At 40.9% G+C, this 19,839-nt stretch overlaps 1 protein-coding gene across 2 annotated transcripts; it reads right to left on the bottom strand.

Annotated features, from left to right (window-relative positions):
- Positions 1-308: 308 nt before the first annotated feature.
- Positions 309-19,631, bottom strand: LOC108952111 (uncharacterized). Of its 2 annotated transcripts, none has more exons than XM_065152395.1 (11): positions 19,161-19,631; positions 18,933-19,066; positions 18,670-18,852; positions 18,428-18,527; positions 18,314-18,344; positions 17,873-17,915; positions 8,335-8,487; positions 4,592-6,719; positions 2,117-3,497; positions 902-985; positions 309-738 (listed from the first exon to the last, which is right to left on the bottom strand). In XM_065152395.1, exons 2-11 carry the CDS (start codon positions 18,992-18,994, stop codon positions 680-682), a joined length of 4,224 nt encoding a protein of 1,407 aa, XP_065008467.1. In that variant the 5' UTR covers positions 18,995-19,066; positions 19,161-19,631; the 3' UTR covers positions 309-679. The 2 variants fall into 2 exon arrangements, with proteins under 2 accessions (XP_065008467.1, XP_065008466.1); XM_065152394.1 differs by having other exon boundaries at positions 19,255-19,631.
- Positions 19,632-19,839: the final 208 nt, after the last annotated feature.

Raw genomic sequence — 19,839 nt, 5'->3', positions numbered from 1 at the left:
AGACTCATGAGATGAGACTTGTTTCTAGACTTGTTCATGGGCCCTAACGAGGCCCAGACAAATGAAGAGAATATTTTTTGATGGGCCCAGCATCAGCCATGGGTGCTTGTCCTCCCATCACTTCACAAACACTACACCAAGCAGATTCTCCAAACTAGATTGGCTAAGCGGAAAGATAAAAGAAGTATCACCAAAGCTGGTACTTAGTGCAGTCACGTAAAGAGTTACATAGAAGTTCCCAAAATATGCAGGAAAACAAATATAGATCAGCATCTGAAGAATTAATTTCATGACAAACACAAATGACAGGAAGGAAGAAACAGAAGAATACACAGCACGGATTCTCTTTGTACAAATCAATTGCTTACTACCATACTCTTGCTCGTTTCTGTTCCAACAGATTTAGATATATAAAGACATACCACAAGTTGAAAAGGGCCAACAACTTCCGGCCATACAACATATTCCATGCTAACTGACAATTTATAGCCTAACTGATTCTAGGCAACCAAATCTACAACAAACTAACAGATGACAGCAGTTGAGAACCTGTAGATATGAACGGAGATGGGTGGATGCATATTGTGCATTAAAGCGGCCGTGTTGTATCTATTGGAAAATTGTAACAGTATGTACCTAAGCCGTAGAGCATCATAACTTTGCACTTCCAGATAAACCGTCACCGAGGCTTGGATTCCTTGCTCCGGAACGAAGATAGGGAGAAGAAGGAGCGTGGTGCTGCATATTTTGAGGCAGTGAGTCACAGAGAAGTCAGTTTAAGAACAAAGGCAACATATAAAACTACCCAACAATGATTTTATCATTTAGCATTATTGGAGAAGTCAAATGTGACTGCATGTGAACATTTCACAAACTTCCAGCATCAGGATATTGTTTTTACCTTTCAGGGAACTTCCAGTTAAAGGATCCTCCCTTAATTTGAAGTTTGCAGAAGGGTTTGAAATAGAGCTCCACAATGATTGAGCTGCATAGAACAAACCATGTTCAGCTACCATGCTTAGCAATAACCAAGAGAAAGTTTCTGAATTCTTAGTATAATATATTCAAACTGTGAATATTATCAAGGGATATTAAAGCCACCAAGCATATGCAGTCACCAGTCAGAAGAAAAAGGAATGGATCAAGAGGTTATCAAAAGATTTATTGCATGAATTGATGACACAAGGACTTCCTGACCGGTATCGACCACCTAAGCAAGGAATAAGCAACAGCTAAGTATATCTTATCTTTGTTTCTTGATATCTACAGCTCTCACTAGTCAGTAATCATAATGAAAAGCAATGCATTAAGGTGAAGTTTTGTTCTTCTCCATAATTGCATCCAAGGCTGGGCATTACATGATTGAAGACTTCCAAACTTTGGTGACTACAAAAGTAAGCATAAAATAGGCAACTGATGATACTTGATAAGCCTACAAGAAGGCAGAGCAATCATCTACAAGCAATCTACCTTATGCAATTCAAGCATGAAATATAAGTCAATGTCTCATGATGATTACTTGAGCAGGTTGTTGAGTTCCCTTTTCAGTAAAACTCCATGCCAGATGGCTGCCACAGTATGTGACAGGTATGGCATAATACATTGCTGTATCAGATGTTGGTTCACTAACAGAAAGAATAAAAGAAAGATAGCAAAATAGGAAAATTTAGGAGACAATCTACTTTCCATCCGAGCACCAATGTTTTCAACATAGGGCCACATGTTTGACAACTGTTGCAAGTAACTAAAAAAGAAGACCACATTCACAGGTCAAGCCTTCAAAGGCCCATGAAATGAAAGTGTCAAACATAGGTTTTAGTCTGACCAATCCCTCCTTTAGTGACAGGTAACAGACCAGTTAATGGATTCAATCATGTTGAACCAGTTAAAACAACTTTTTCAGCAGTACCCATCAATAGCATTGGTATGTGAATTCCATGTTCAGACTCCATGGTACATACTTATCAATAGCAACGGTAGGTGTGCATTCCACAAACATAATTAAAAATAGTGCAGTAACATAGCTTGATAAGAGGAAGTGTCATCAAGAAATGCATAACAGAATGTCATTCATTAAAGATGGTGGAAAGACTATCAAAGAGGAAAAGACTTGTACCTTGTTCAGGAAATATCTCTCCTTCATTGAACCCATCATGAGGAAATAAGCATCCCATTCTCGACTTCCTCAAGTCATCTGCTGGCCGTGTTGCCAAATCATGACCATCTTCTGTGTCATCATCGCCTTCAGAAGCTGTTGAAGCAGATACCCAATCAGTGACAAGAGTCTCCGCACCCCTACTCTTCCTTCCAAATTTCAGTAATCGTTTAAACCCTTTTGTGACGTCCTTGTGTGACTGTTGGGATGCATTAGCAACAATCATAGGCATCGGAGCACTTCCCCATTTCTTCCTCGTTCGAGCAGCATCTGTCTCCATCATTTGGTTAAGAGGGTGTAAATTCCATGATGCTGGACTGCCTACAGGTGAATCTACAAAAGCATCAATATTTGATGCCTCATGTACATAAGGAAATGAATTGTGTAGGTGTGGATTCCATAATCGAGGGCTTTCTCCTGCTGACTCTAATGTATTCCCTGCAGAAGTACTAAACTTAGGAGAAGCAGGAGCTGTATCATAATCTGCCTGGGACAGAGACGTTTGAACATCACCATATTCTGACCAAAATTCATCAGAATTTTCATATTCTTGAATGTGTTGTGGCTTATCACTATCGGAGTCAACAGGAAAATCAGATGCCTCAAGGTCTTGTTCAGCAGAAGGTCTCTCCAACAAATCTTTATCCAGGTCAGGTGAGTCCTCTTGCTGAATTATACCTTCAGAATACTCTCCATTCTTATTCAACCTAGAAACCACAGAGGCTTTGGATTTAATGATATTAGACTCTAAAACAGGACCTGAACCTTTCCCTTTCCTGATCAATTGTTTAAACTCCTCGGTCTTGTGGACTTTATTGATAAAAGCAGCATCCCTTTGTGCCTTGGAAAACCCAGGGCTAACGGAATTGAGAGGAGAAAGGTTCTTCAATTCACCAGGAATAGCTGCACTTTTTCTCATGGACGAAGACCTACGTGGCTTGTCTTCCTTAACAAGGTTAGTCTCTTCAACAATGCTCTTGCTTCGAGAATGGAATTTTGGTTTCTCTCGTGTATTTACCCTGTTAATTGCCGCTGATGGCTTTGCATTTTCCTTTCTGAAGTCAGAGAAGTTGGAAAGTGATTCAGCAAGAGGATTTTCAGTTCGAATCATGTGCTTTACTGACACAGTTCCAGTAGACTTTACAGAAGTCTTTGGAGCTGAAGCTACTGATGGCCGAGGAGTAGAAGAAGACAAAGTTTTTGTAGAGAAAAGCTTCAGGGAGTTGGTACTTTTAGAAGAATTGTCACCAAATGAATCATTGTAGGATGTATGTTGCCCATGACCAACTTGTTTGTACAAATCATCCAGATCTTCCCCCTCTTCGTGAACAGAGTCAACAGCCTGTTACCAGAAAAAGAATCTGTTTAGCCAGAAATGATAGTTGGAAAATTAGATTTAGCAAAAGAAACAAGCAAAAAGAAAGGAGTAACAACTTTATAGAATAAAGAAATCGCCCATTAGTTTTTTTTTTCAAATGTCATGACATTTTAAGTTATTACTCCAAAAAGCACCACAAACTTGATTAGTGCCAAAAGCTGTCGGTAGAGCACATGGATTTTACCACGTGGTCATGGGTTTGAATCTAATAGTTCTGAGTGCATGGTGATAATTAAAAAACAACATAAATAAAAAGTTTATATTGTTGAGGTAAAAATGTTTAGGTTGATGTGTGAACATTCATGAATAATTAAATGCAACTTTGATAGCAGATAAAATAAGGAATGATCATTTAATATGATATTTAGAAGATATAAAATAATTATTATTAATAGTATGAGGAAAGATAGAGGGAGATATAAAAAGACTTTCCTTGAAATTATAAATGAAAATTTTAAATCTTAATTTAGATCAGGATATGGTCCTTTACAAGGCTTGATGGTGGCAAAAGATCTTATAGCCAAACCCAGATAGTTGTGACATTATGTTTTGTTGTTGTTGTAAACTTGATTAGCACCAACCAGTGAAAATAGGAGCTAAAGAATTTTAGTACAAATAAATTTGATGTCATTCATTCTCCTTTCTGCTAGATTGCTTCATTTGAACTCTTTCTCTCTAGTCTAATACAGACAATAAAGCAGTTCATAACAAAAGGCTTCAGTCAATGCAGGGTCTAGGGAGGATCATATATCACAACTAAATATGATCTAGAATAGACATAACCGAAGTAAATGTTTTGGTGTAGACTTGCATATCTAATAACATGAACTCTAGTAGTACATGAAATTAACATGTAATTGAAGAAAAAAGACATGTAAAATGATCATTTGCAAATTCTTGAACTCAATTAGTATTTAACCAGATCATATCCATCTAGATCTAAGGATGTCATTACCATAAACCTGGAAATTAATAAGTAGCAATAGTATGATGACTCTAGAGGAAATAATGCATAAACATAAAAATTAAAGGTTGTTACAAGGTGAATTTTTCACTACCTGATTTTTGCAATTTATGGATGTACTACTAATAGATCTCAACTTTCCTGCATGATGATGAGTGTATTTTGAACCATGTCTATCAGCAGTTCCTGAATATCTGGAATTCATCTCAGCTTGACTACGTTCCAGGCTGTCACGCATTGCCTTCATTTTTGCATCCTTCTGAACCCTTTCTGTTTCCCACTCTTCCAATAGCTTTGCATCTCGTTTCTGCATGTACTTAAAGAAAAATTTTCCTCTAGAATCATCTGATGGACTGACAGCATCGAACTTTTGGTTCATACTGCTACAATGCTCCTTATTGCCTACCATTTTCAGCAGGAAATTGGCATCAAAATCTACAACATTGTTCGGAATATTCCTTGGATATTTCTTCTCAGGCACTTGATCAGGAAGTACCACTGCATGTCTTTTCTCCATAGCCATGGGAACATGATCCTCCTGGACATCTACAGGTCTGCTTCTTTGAGAGGAAGCTGTCTGCTCACTGAGAGTTCCAAGCTTATGTGCAGCAAAAAGTTTTTCCAACTCATTAGCCTTCATTTGTAATTCATCATTTAATTCTTGATTTCGTTTAGATGCCATCCCAGCCGGAAGCTGCTCCATCTGATATGCAGAAGGTGGTTCAATTTCCTTAGTTTTTGTCAAAGGAAAAGCAGGCATGTGATCTGTATCACCCTGTATTATTTCGTCTACACTTCCCTTGGGAACAAATGATTGTTTAGGACAATTTATTTCCTGGTGACTGGCATCTTCTTTTCGTTTAACAGCCTTTCTTGCCACTGCTTCCTCCATTTTTACAGCATTTTTTTTCTTCTGAGATTGAGAAATCTGTAGATCACACTCCAATGACAAACCAGATGAAATTTTGAACCGGGCCTGAGAATCTGATAGGCCATTTGCTTTCACTTCTTTCGCTTCAACATCTGTTCTTCTCTCAAATGTCTGGAGTTGGTTAACCACCTCTGCTTGATCCTTCAGCTCAACACCATCTGATCGAGAAGGATTTTCTCTAGTTTGGGACTGCATAACTTGCTCTCTCCAGCTATTCTGCTTGGTCACAGCTGATACAGCTTGTGATATTTCCGGCAAAGCTACTTGATTTTTCATTTGCACGTGATCCTCTGTTTTTAAATGGATGTGACAGGCTGCATGATCTTTCAACTCAGCATTGTTGCTGGTTTCTGAAGCATCTTGATTACCCAATCCACAGTACTCCATCCTGCTCACAGAAGCACTTCTGTAATGCTTGTGCTGCCTCTTATCCAGCACTGGCCTGTCCTTGCTCATAGAAAACTTGATATCTTCAGCCTCAGTACAATCTTTATCACCAGGAAAATTTTTGCACTGGAACTGCAAAGAAGAAGAGGAAGTGACCATTCTTTCTTTAAGATCCAACCAGCATTGTGATGTTGCAGTATCCTTCAACTCAAAGGCCTCGGTCTCTTCAGATTTACTTAATGATGGACACGGCAAATTGGCAGATGTAGGATTTCCAACAGCATTCCTACTTTCTTTGTGGTCATTAAAAGTGTTACTGTTGCTGATGTTAAGATCAATGCTCATGTCACTAGCACCACTCCATCTTCTCAATACTGACTTCTCTGAAACATCAGAAGGAAGCCTCCTATGCTCCCATTTACCTGCTACTACCCTATTAACAATACCTGCAGTTGTGATATTTCGAGAACTTGAAGATTGTTCCTTTTGCTTGTTCTCAAATAGGTTGATCCTATCCTGCACGCTAAGCCGCCTAAAACTCCCTCCTCCATCCTGCTGAGCTGGCTCATTAGCTGATGAAGCACATGAAATAGGCTCCTCTGACACTGCCCTCCGCCGTTGGATGGGCTTGGCCTGCTCAGATGTGCCTAACTCTGTTGAGTTCAGCTGTGATGGCTGGCTAGTGTTGATATTGTGATGCTGGAGACCAGCACCATCAGGTGGTTTACCAGCACCACCATCCCCCAACTCTGGCTTGTCTATCGACGTGTCTGAGCTTGAGGAGGGGCAAACATTCCCATCAGCAAAACTTTTCAAATTTAGAGACACAGGCTGCGGTTGGTGCTGCTGGCCAATTAGCTCAGAATGCCTCTGGCAAAGCACAATAAATTTGTTGCATGCCTCACTGTTGCCAATACCAGGCAAGTTTCAAAGTGATTAATATCGTCATGCCAGTTTAAAGAACATTATGCATATGAGAAAAAGAAGATATCGAATAGCCAAGACAAACAAAAAAATTAATTTCAGAATTTGTCGAACACCAAGAAATATTACATAAAAAGAAAATCCTCTTGGGATCTGAAGACAGAAGAAGGCATCTTAGTATCCTAGCCAATGATTGTTGTACCGCTGAAAATGGTACGAAACAGGCAGCACATACCAATCCAAGCATGGGCCGGTATGTGGATCACCCCATTTCAGGCGATCCGGTCAAAATAATATAAAAATCAGAAAAAGCAGTGGGGCCCATACAGTTCGGCATTAAAAAAGAAAAAAAAAACAAATTAGGGCTCGCAAATTCTCACATGAATTCGTGAGCCCTCTTTTCACATATGACACTACTATCGTCGCCGCTGCTGCTGTTTCATGATGTCGCTGCTGCTGCTTTCCGATGCCGCCGCTTCGTGATGTCGCAGCTTCATGAATCCTTGGCACACTACTGCCAACGCCATTGCCGCTGTGTTCCTGCTTCTTCCTAGGTACACTCCCAGCTCTTCTCCTTCTCTTCTACCTTCTTCTTCTTCTCTACCACTGCTTCCTCTTCTTCCTTCTTCCTTCATTTTCATTTTTCCTCCTCTGTTCCTCTACCGCCCCTTCCACTTCTCCCTTTTTTCTTCCTCTCCAAAACGCTGATATATACTGGTGTAACATGTGTCGGTACACTGGTACTAACTGGTACATACCAGTCTGACAGATCACCAAAACGGGTCCGGTACCCGAAATGGTTTTATACTTACTTTAGAAGGAAATCAAGCATAAACACAAAATTCAATGATATTTAGGGATGAAAGCTGATCAGGTTTGAGTACCTGAGACTTTCTAACACACTCAAAACAGGTTTGAGTACTCTATAATCAGGTCTGGTATCAGTTCGGATAGAAAAGTAGGTACCATTCTAGCTGACACATCATCCAACAGTAATTCAGGATAACCCTATTATAAGCCACGGGTCTGTTAACAAGGTGTTAAAAAGGACATTAATGTTTAACTCCAGATATCAAGGTTCCCAAACCAGTGGACTGGCTAGGAGCCATAAGAAAGAATCATGGGAACATCCCACCACAATCACTAGAAACTTCATAGGTTGAAACAGTGATAAGAAAAAGGAAAAAAAAAAGATGGCTCAGCCATTTTGCCAGCATGGTAGGAAGAACACAGGTGTCTCAGACCCTTGACACCGCCCGCCTAAAGGTGGGCATTCCCTCAACAAGTTCCATGCTTCCTATGCATACATCCTACCAACCAGCCACAACAGCATTACCAGAAGGGAGGTTGTGGTAAAAAGTGAAATGGAAAAATTGCACCCATACATCCAGGGAGATTGTCATCAAACATCTTTCACCCAAACCAAAAGGCCTAGTAGATCTTAGTCAGCAGCATAATGAGGGTACAAGGGCACAGAGTTAGACTTAACTACCAATCTATATGTCTCCCCCAATTGCTAAATCGGTCGAAAGATTAGTCTTTTTTCTTATTTAGTTGGAAAAAGAATCTATCAGATTTAGAGTCCCAAAATTTACCTTAGGCGTTTTGCACCAAAATATTCTGCAAAAAGAAGAAGTTCAGAAACACTGTCAGTGGTAAATCCAGCAGAACATGCCCGAGCACAAGCTGTGGCCAGGTCTTGCTTGAGAGTCACAAGCCTCAAATCAATGGCTCTTAGAAGCTCCTTCCTGCAAAAGAAACCATATAAAAATTGATATTAGTAGATAATGAAACAAGAAGCAATTTTTATTTGCCAGTCTTTTTATCTTTCAAGTTTCCACTTCAGTTAGTTGTCACGTGTGAAGCTTGAAGCTTGAAGCTAGTGCATACTGGAACTTGCAATGCATTCAACGAACCTGTTTGCAGATTATTTTGATATCCATAGGCACAGGATACTCCCATATTCGGAAGCCAAATTAAAGGATGACAACATCTAGTAGATGTTTAAAAGTAATCAAGTTGCAGGTTTAAGGAAAAATAAAAGTAGTTTTTATGGTTCCACATGATACTGAATACTGACATCCTGTAGCCAAGTACAAGATACAAATCTGTAAGATATTCCTTACAACCCACTCTAGACACTGAAAGTGTCAAATTTGCTTCAGTCAAAAGTCAGGTGTACACACTGCTCTCAGGAAACATAAACATGACTTTGGCAGATTAGATCTGATGCATCTTAAAGAAATCTTTTTGGCCCTAGAGTTGAGTAGGTTTGATCTCATCACACAAGCAAAAATGTGATATTTTTCTTGTTAGTTTTAAAATTTACATTGAATTAATTCTTTTATGTTACCACTTTGTTAGATTTTCAGCACCTTGTATCTTTTTTGCATCTTGAAAACCACATAACTATATTGAAAGCAATGTTTTGAATACCGGACCATACTACCCGATATGGGCAGTCTGTATCGGTCCGCCAACAAACTGACACGCGAACTGCCCGCTACCAGGCAGTATCAAATATTTGGCCCCGTATTGAGCAATCTGGGGCTGTACCGGGCTGTTACGCACTTAGCAAGTTTTGCCTAAGTCATGTAGCACCCTTGCGTGTCTGTTCGCAAAGATCAACCTCCCCAAAACCTCTTATGGTCCCTTAGGACCTACAAAAGAGAAAACAAGTTATAGAAAGCATTTCACTCGGGATTCACAAGCAACCATTTCAACAAACACTTCATAGCCAATGCAAATTACAAACAAAAACATCATAAGCACTGAATGATCGCACAACAAAAGGTCCAAAATAGTCCACTACAGACCAAAATCCCCATAAGTGCCCACATGATACCACCTTTGTTTGCAAGCCTAAGTCGGTTACTAAAACCAACCAAAATGGGGCTACTAAGCCTACTGTCAACCCTTAATATACTGTGCAAAGTATGAACAAAACCAAAGGATACGAACATACATGAGCATTACATCAAACACCCCGTTTACAATTTTGTCTATGACATTCTACCCCACTTATTCCTTTGATATCCTCGTTGAAGCCTTTGCAGATGCTGCATCTCCTCACCTTTGCTAAGTCTTTAATCTTCTGCTCCAGCTGCAATGCGCCTCTTGACTCCCAACTGCACTCCGCCACTATTGTTGAATAGTAGAACTTTGATCTGTCATGCTGCTTCAACTTGCCAATAACTCTGACTCTGGTGTAGGGTCGGCTGAGCTGTACTGATCCCTATTGGTTCCTGTGGATCCCTTAAATGAAGAAAAAGACCATCCTTGGTATGCACAAGTCTCTCAAATACCTCATGCCGCTTAAATTTGATGGATGCTTGTTGGAGCTTTAATGAGCATCGCCTCGTAGACTTTGAAGTCTTTGGATCCTTCCTCCGAAAATTTGCCCGTCGATTCTTCTTCCACTTGGTTGTCATATCCAAGTAGGTTCACATCACTTCCGCCTTCAATTGGCATTCTGTTGGGAAATGAAGTAGACAATCTACTCTCAGTAGCACCGATCACTATTGGTAAGGATTTGACAACTATTATCTTCCCTTAGATTTCTTCGAAGGGGTCTTTGGACTTGTGCAAAGTTTCCTCTGCTGGATACATAAGACAATTATGGTACTCGGTTTCACCCATTCTCTTAAGAGTTGAGAAAACAAAGGTTACTTGAGTTTGCCCGCCTCCTCGAGGTTGTACTTCATGCATCGAGCTGGTTACAAGCCTTCGCCCGCTCTTTGCTTATACTTCTGAAGCACTCAAAGTGTTTGGACTCCTTGCGTCAGGTTAGCTACTATGATCAAACTTCTCAATGCCATCAAACTTTTGGAATGCAAGAAGTTTTCACCCCAACTTGGAGCAAATCTCTAATAGTTTTGGTCGCCTCTGGAATTGTACCTTCTTCTCCATCATCTCTGTCGCCTACTCCTCTAAGTAGCAAAGGTACAGTACCGCATACTACCTAATTTGTTCCTTGGTCGAACACTCTTGTAACGATTCGAAGTCCTCCACTTAAGACTATTTTGATGAGAAGCTCATTAACACCGGTCTTACAAAGTTACCTGGCCTCCACCCTTCAGCCTTGTCTCAGTTCTTGGAGCTTGCCTCTACATTCTTTACCTCCTCGGTCCCTTTCATGACCAAGCACTCTCCCTCCATAAAAGCAAGGGATCTATGACTCCACGAAAGTCCCGCCTCTACGATACCATGGTGCTATCATGCCCATGGCCCTACTATCCATCACCTCATATCTGCATCCCTTTCGCGATCAATAGATCCACCTTCGCGACCCTGTGGCACTCCTCCGAGCCCACCTTTATTCTAACTGATACTTGATTTTTGGTAGCTAAGTCCCTCTGGACTCGTCGTCGCTTCCTCGCCCCTTTCGACTACTTGCTTCAACACCTCTGTATTCTCCGAGCAGTTCCCCTTGGTCGATAAAAAGACTGTAACTCCCATGCATTGCCTCCGCCATCAAGTTACAGGGCTCACGCCAATTCTATTCTCCTTAGCTTCCTTGGTAATAACGTTCGCTTATTCAACCTTGTCCTCTAACTTGCTGAGCTCCCTTAAGCGAATACGAGCTTTGGAGTAGTCCAACTCTCCAACCGCTCCGATCATACTTCTACATGATCAAATCCCCCCATGGGACTCACTAGTACTTATATTCGAAATTCTCCCTCGGTGGTATATAACCCCTATATGCTGATGACAAAGGCTTTCATCCGATGCAAAATTCGATACACGTATGGAAGACCCACCTCTGCAATACCATGGCATTCACTCCTTGAATTAATGGCCCTTCTTGCTGTCGTGATATTCACTGAAGTGGAGTTCTCAATAGCTTCCGATCATACCTTCATATGATCTAGCCTCTAGCGGGACTAGTTTTATGTGTATCATATTGCCACGAATTGTTCCACCACGATCTACTACACCATGTCATTGTGGGATAAAATCGAATTGCAATCCCTCTATATATAACTTTTGTCAACACATCGCAATGCCTCTTCCACCTTTGATTGTGTTCATTTTCCTTTGGCAATCGACCTTCCCACCCGCTCTCGGGTCACACCCAGACAAAGCATAGCTCTAGGACAATCCATCGCCTACCAGCTCCCTAAGTCCACCAACTTCACTGAAATTGGTACACACTATTCTCTAAATCCGGGGCTCTGCCCCCACCAGCACAATCTTCACTGCGCACCGCTTCCTTTATGGCAACTTGAACAGCAGTACCGTGGCATATTTTTCAAGAGTACCCGCCTCCGCAAGTTGAGTCACCTTGGTTCCTCCATCAAATGCTTATCTAAGATAAGGTGTATGTGCCTCGAAACTACCTTCATCTTTGACACCAAGCAAGATGAGCCTGCTCCATCAGAATGAGGGACCCATAGAACGATATGATCCCGCTCTTGCCTCTGCAAGAGTTCATGTCCTTGACCTATATCCAAGAAAAGTTTCGTGCCTCCGCTCCATGTTCCATCTTCTATGCCGACTCCCTTCATGCGGCTTGGGTACTTCATCAAGTTATACCCAAATTGTTCCGCTCCTCGATTGCATTGAGTTGATGGTGGCCCACACGTCCACCATTTCATGGGTCAGCCCTCCGTTAAGTTCGATCTCCATATCGGCTCCAAGTGTGCCTTTATTTTGTGTTGTCTTCGGTCACTCTCCCACTTGATCTCGCAATACATCCACTAATGCATTACGTCATGTGAGATTATGCGATGACTCCTCGCCACTCACTCAGTCCGTTGAGCTTTGTGGAGTTATTGTATTGAGGTACTCCTCAACATGTGCGGTCCATTACATATGATTCTCCCTCTAGAGAACTGAGACTTATCCCTCCTGAATATCTGTCTCATTGGAGCAACTTCTATTTTCGCATCTTTTCCACTAGAAGTTTCGAAGACCACCATCCCCTTGGACTACTCTGTCTTGCTGAATAAACTGTGTATTGTTTTGCTCCCGCAAACATACTTTACTAAATTACGACTCCTCGCCAATACAACCCCCGTTGCACCCCTTATGGCCTAGTAACATACTGAACTCATTGCACAATTCAACCTTCTACGGACGTATCCTTCCCATGCCTAAGAGAAAATTTTAATGCTCCATGGTGCCAAAAAAAACGAGTTTCGGTCGCCTTGGGATGGCCACGAACATTAAATCATCGGCATACAAACCCTTCATGAGTACCGAATTATTCGAGTTAGCAATTTTCCTCACCTTTATGAGCTTTGCACAACTCTTTCGGTCGCTGAGCAACCCAACCCACTTTGCATGGTCTCATCCTTTACCAAGCGCCCCGCTTGCTTTGAACACCATCAAGTATGGTTGTCAACGTCGAGTCATAGCTCAAACTCTGTCATCCCAACCTTTGTGTGTTACGCATTCTTGCTAGTTTGCTTGTTCTCGTGATACCTCTCACACGAAGGGTTGGTTATTCCTCTGAATGTCAATCTTAGATGCCCGCTCCTCTGAGCGATTCTTTTCACGACACCTTCATTCCCATTTCCCCCAAACGGTCGTGTGTGCTAACTGCCCTCAACGCAACCCCGCTAGGTCCCCCTCGTTTACATGCCAAGTGTTTCTATGTGTGCTTGTCCTGCTCTAATACCGTATGTAACACACTTAGCTGGTTTTTCCCAAGTCATGCAACTCCCTTGCATGTCCATCAGCAAAGGTCAGCCTTTCCGAAACCTCTTATCGTCCCTTAGAACCTACAAAAGAGAAAATGAGTTAGAAAAAACATTTCACTCGAGATCCACAAGCAACCATTTCAGCAAACACTTCATAAACATCACAAGCTCTGAACAGTCGCATAATAAAAGGTCCAAAATGGTCCACTACAGACCAAAATCCCCACAAGTGCTCACATGACACCACCTTTGTTTACAAGCCTAAGACGACCACCAAAACAAACCAAAATGGGACTGCAAAGCCTACTATCAGCCCTTTACATGATGTGCAAAGCATGAACAAAACCGAAGGACACAGACATATATGAGCATTACATCAAACACCTCGTTTATAATTTTGTCCATGACAGGGCGGTAACGATCAAAATTTTGACCGTTACCGACCTGTACCGATCAGTACCGATTGATTTCAACCATTACTGAATGGTAACAGTGTTCTAATGATCAAATTGATCGTTGGAGGCCTCCTTAAAGGCTTTTAAACCCTTTCCACCCCCTTATTTCAATCCATTTCACTTTCACACTTTCTTAAACCCTCTAAAACTCATTTTTTCTTATATTCTCTCTCTTATTCTCATATTTTCACTCTCCTAAACTCAACAAAGTAATGAATTGTGGATTGAATCAAATCATGGAACTCGACAAGGTACTGGTCAAGTTTATGCACAGAAGGAGAAGGGAAAGCCAATGAATGATTTTGAGCAGATGCGACAGAGCCTACACGAGGTAGACACAGAATGAAGCTAATCATATTCACAGCCATCGTATTATAGAGAATCTTACAACTAATAGCAGTACGATGATAGTTGGTTATATTTCTCTGAGCAACAGTATGATACGGAGTAGTAAATCAGTAACGAAAGTAGGAATTCTAACATTCACTAATACACGCCTCAAGAGCCACCTCAGACACATGATTAAGGACGATCAACCTACGACCATCATCACATTGATGCACAAATGGTATACGATGTATCAATACACCATATCATGGGATCAATTTCAGGATTGGGTCCGATAATCATATCATATTGATGTACAAATACATAGGATCGAAGACTCTAATCCATCGCCCATGGAGGCTCGTTGTTCATTTTGGTGGTAGAATCAAGTATATCTATACATGTGATTAATTTGAATCTTAAAGTTTAAGTTGTATACAAAATAATCTAACAATTCAAATAATTTTTCTGTAGATAATTCAATATTAATGGAAGGATGATCCGGAATGGACCGAAATTGCAAACCTTGCACAAGGTTATTCCTTAAAGCCCAAAAAAGACATGTGACACTTTTCTTATCTAATTTATATTAGTTTTGCTAAAACTATACTAAATATATATTTATTTCTAACTTAAAAATCCTATCCTAACTTTTTTTATATTTTTCGGATATTTCTAAAGGGTTTTATGCCTATTTTAGGCGAAGTGTTCAGTACATCGTACCGTACCATATCGAGCAATGCTCGATACACTAGTACGGTACAATATTTAGAACCTTGATTAAAAGATTAATTCCAACATGTAGAAATCCTTTATTAAATTTGCTAGTCATAGGTGCCCAGCAAGCCAATCACGTGAGTGATGGCACGTGTGACTTGATACAGAATTTTTTTGCTTATTATATTTTGACGTATATCACTTTATAACTATTGCATATGTGCATATATATATTGTGATGTCCTTGGATTTGTGCAATGGGAATCGGATTGTGATGAGATCACGATGATGAGATCGATTCACCTTTAAACACATATCCTAAATAATCCCGGTCATAGGTTACTCGAGAGGAACATCGTGATAACCGGACAAACTAGTGTGCTATATACCCGTCCATATGATAGATGCAACTGGTCTCATAGCTGCTCGTGTAGGGACACTAGGGATACAATACGATGTACTGAACAGTTCCCTAGGGATACACTAGGGATACAGTACGATGTCCATAGGTGCTCATTGGAGAATGAGTTCACTGATTGATCTGCTAACGAAATGCTGGATGGTTGATGATGCCTTATTGTCAGACAACGATTCCGTAGTCCTAGTGGTGTATTTGGTCATTAGACTTGAGACACCAAGGATGTCCTGTATGAGTGCTCCACTCTTTGATACCAGACTTATAAGTTTGGCTGTCCCAGATCTAGTACAGCTGGTCATTGGGAGTGGTAGTCGACCTTACGAGGGCTATTGAGTGTCGATAGAGGATCATCCACTCTCGGCGTGATGAGAGGAATATCCCATGTGTTCTTGCTCAGACAAATCCCTGGCCAGGGTCATTCGGGTTGAGAGAGAAAGAGTTCTCCGGGAGAATCCGATTAGAGCAAGACTCGAGTAGAAATCGTATGGGTTTGACAGCACCATGCTCGATATACAGTCTCTGAGATATCAGAGGGATGAGGGACTATAGGTACACGGTAACTGAGGATAGACAGGTCCAATGGATTGGATTCCCCTGTATCGTATGGGGACTACGGCGTAGTGGCCTAGTACGTCCGTAGTCGATGAGTCGAGTGAATTATTACAGAGATAATAATTCACTGAGTTAGAAGGAGTTCTGACAGGTATGACTCACGGCCAGCTCGATATTGGGCCTAGAGGGTCACACACATATGGTAAGCATTGCGATGAGTAGAGGTTCGGATATGAGATATCCGACGGAGCCCTTTTCTTATTGGATGTAGATCCAATACCCACTTGGGGTGGACCCATTAGGGTTTGATAGGGGACCTCTATAAATAGGAGAGATTCAGAGCCTCATAAGCTAGAGCCTTTGCTTGCCTTTCCTATTCTCCTCTCCCTCTCCACCTCAGAGCAGGCCTGGAGTTTTGAGGAGCGTCGTCGCAGCCCTGCTGTGTGGATCACCGCTAGAGAGGACGCTTGACCTCCTTCACCCTCTCCTAAGGATCTGCAAGGAAACAAGGATATACAATCTCCCTAGGTAACACAATCTACTCTATACGCAGTTTTAAGTTTCGCGGATTTTGCGCACCAATCTTCGCACGACGATGAACTTCTCTTTGGCAATCGAGGATTTTGTTTTCTTGTTCTTCCACTACGCATGTGATGTCGCCCCCAAGATTTCCCAACAAAATTTCTGAACACAAAAATTCATATACTTACTCATTTAAATTAAACCAGAAAACTGGAACTTGGGAATGCAATAGGCACAAAATGAGGGTATTTCACTTATAAATGAGGGTCAATATCTGGGGTAAGAGGATTAAAGGGAGGTGTTTAAAGCTCCATCAATGGCGACCAAAAATGTTAGACAAAAGCCTAAGAAAAGAGTAACTTCAAAAGCATGAAAACAATATCACACATTGCCAACAGCTCCTATCCAAGCTAAACTTTTCAGTCAAGAATTTGCAATCTTCTTTATTGTTTGGCATTCTAAGTTTGAGACCTTCAGAATGTATTGTGAACTACATAAGTAACGTTAAATGACTCCAATTGTCACAAACACATTCAACCAAGCTTATTTTTTATTAATGAATCCCCTACCTACATTTTGTAGTCCAGCTTAAACCCTGCAACTAAATTTTACCATGCATCTGCACAACGTGAACATTTCTACTCCCAGCTATCCTTACCGATACCAAACTGATTATCAGAAGAAAGCCTTTCCTAACAAAGATGTTCTATAAAACCATGCAAGAAAAACAAGGAGAAAGTTTCTTAATTTTCCCCTCCACCATACATAACTTCTTTTTTCCTTCAATCCTTGTGTCTATCATTTGCTCTGCTCATTGCTATGTGAGGGGACCGATGAAGGACCATACCAACAGACAAACTGAAATCCAGGTCATAAAGATCCATGTCAACAAGTCAGTTGCCAGCCAGGAAATACATGATGGCTGTATTTCTTTTGCAATTTTCATTACTAAATTTTTATTTTCACATTAAGCGAATTGAAATTATAAAATATTTTTTAAAACAGATAGTCTAGATGTGGATTTCCTTTTCACAACACAATTAAAGATTAGATGGTTTAACACCTCCAGATTTCTAACTCAAATCAAATCCTAATCTTACACAAGCTATTGATTACTTTAATAATGAGGCTGCTAAGATCTAATGTAAGGCCATTGATAGTTAATTGGAACGATTAGCATGATTTCCTCAAAAGAGATCATGAGTTCCTAAAAAAGAGATTTCTACTTTCTCATAAAAGTAACAATCTTGAGGATTCATTTATATATATACATATATGTGTAATGCCATCAAACCAGGGGAGAATCAACAGGTAGGTTATTCTAGAATTGCAATATTGATTTGATTGTTTACTTATTAGTTTATCTCTTCCTTTAAATAACAGAATTCTAGAAAAAAGCAAACGCATACAAAATAAAAATCATATCACCAACTTCACTACAAATAATGGGAAACTTCATACTAGCTTGTTCAAGTAAGCAATAAGAAGAGAAGTTTACTTTGTTATATCTGCAGCTGCTACAGTATTTGTACCATCTTCACCTGAATAAAAATCCAGACAAAATTTTGTATTAACAAAAGATGAAGCTAATACATCAGTTACAAAACAAAAGGCAAAAACAACACATGAATTATTTCTTAAAGAAGAACCATCAAAGGCTTTCTATGTACCAAATAATGTTTGAAATCTTACCGATGATACAAGAAATATGAGAATCAAATGCACAGAATTATGGTAAGACAATGAGTAATGAGTTATAATGTATATAAACATTATCAGGGAAAACATGACACACTAATCAAGGGAAAAGTGTGAACGCAGAGTCATAATTATGAAAAGATGAGGGTGATTGAAACGTATTGGTTACAGAAAGTAATCTCTACTACAGGCTCTCATTTACATCATTTTTATATCCAATGCTGTAGAAAATCAAACATACCTGATGTACCAGGAAGTGTATCTCCTCCACCCTGGATTAGCAAGTTGTGCAAGTTCAGACAATGCTAAATGGAAGTAGCTTCAAATTCCAACTATCTACAATCAAGTGCATTACCTGTGCATATATTCTCCTGGCCCCTTCTAACTGCAACATCTCTGCATAATAGGTATTGGCTGATTCCAGCACCTCAGGTGTACTCACAAACCGAACAAACCTGCAACCAATACTTATTGTTAAAGAAAACAAAAGTCCTTCGAGCCACCAATAGTTCCTGGAGTATACCACATCATAAATCATGAAAAATTGGCTGAAGACCCATTTGATTGGCAGAAGTGGCCGCACTGTCTCAATCGTACCTTTCAAGAGTTCCTTTGTTGAACCATGAGCCAGCATCGTGAGATTTTTCAAGCTCGAGCTTTATCGACTTGTCTACCCGTGCAGCCTGCTCGTCTGCAACCTTCAAATGCGTGATGAACGGCTTCAAGAAACCAGAAGCAATCTTCTCAGTTTTTCCATTTCCCGAGACAAACAATTCGCACCTGCAAAAGGTAATCTTCGTCTTTACAAGATATTGTCAGAAAATAAAACCCCCAAACCCATCTTGAAGGAGCATTCTCACCGTGAGCGTCTAGGCGAGAGCTTGAACACGGCGCAGTCAAGAGAAGTGTCTGAATTCATCATTCGACCAAGCAAAGCAGCTCCTTTATCATCCCCTGGCAACTCCACTCCCCCGCAACCCAAAATCCTCAAACCCTGCAATATTTCAAACCCACCATGCATCGCCCAAATTCCAATAAAGGGAAAAACGAAATTAACTACACCACATCGAAGCGTGACTCAGATCTACCAGATCAAAGCAACCTCCTGTGCATCCACATCAGAACCAAAGCCCTAAACATAAAAGGACAGTCCCGACAAGTATCCACGCAGATTCAACCGACCCGCAACGGATTCCCGCAATGCGAGGGCATCAAACGCCCCGATCGCCCGATCGAGGCCGTCGAGCGGCGGGGAGGGGAGGTAGCGAAGCTAGGGCCGCATCAAGAACGCACTTTGCAGCCGTCTCCGCGGATCACCGGGCTCGATCTGTGATCCAGGTGACGGTGGGCGTTCAAAACCGATCAAGGAGCGGTGGGCGCCAATGGGGGCGATGTAGGAGAGTTCTGGCTCCGACTCACAGCGCAGTGTCGCGTCTGGTGGAAGAAGTGTTTGAGTTGCCGTCCGCTTTGCTCCTCCCTCACCACATCTTATTCTTCCTTAGGTAGAGGAGAGAAGAAGAGTCTCTGAGAGAGGGGTTCGTGTGTGTAGAGGGAGTGTGTCTTCGTGTGGGGGACTTTGGGAACAGCTTTCTGGTGGCTCGCAAAGGAAACTTGAGTTCCCCATAATACCCCTGAACTTTGCCAAATTTTCATTCGATGGTACTTCTTCTACAATCCACAAAAATTTATATTTTAGTTAATTAAAAATATTCAAATTTTAATTTATATTTTTTAGTTGAAAATCATTTTAGGTTCACTTTATTTTTT

This window comes from Musa acuminata, chromosome BXJ3-5 (assembly GCF_036884655.1).
Source record: "Musa acuminata AAA Group cultivar baxijiao chromosome BXJ3-5, Cavendish_Baxijiao_AAA, whole genome shotgun sequence".
NCBI classification, from domain to species: domain Eukaryota; kingdom Viridiplantae; phylum Streptophyta; class Magnoliopsida; order Zingiberales; family Musaceae; genus Musa; species Musa acuminata.
Note: the sequence above shows the minus strand (reverse complement) of the source record. Positions and strands in the feature narration are given on the sequence as shown.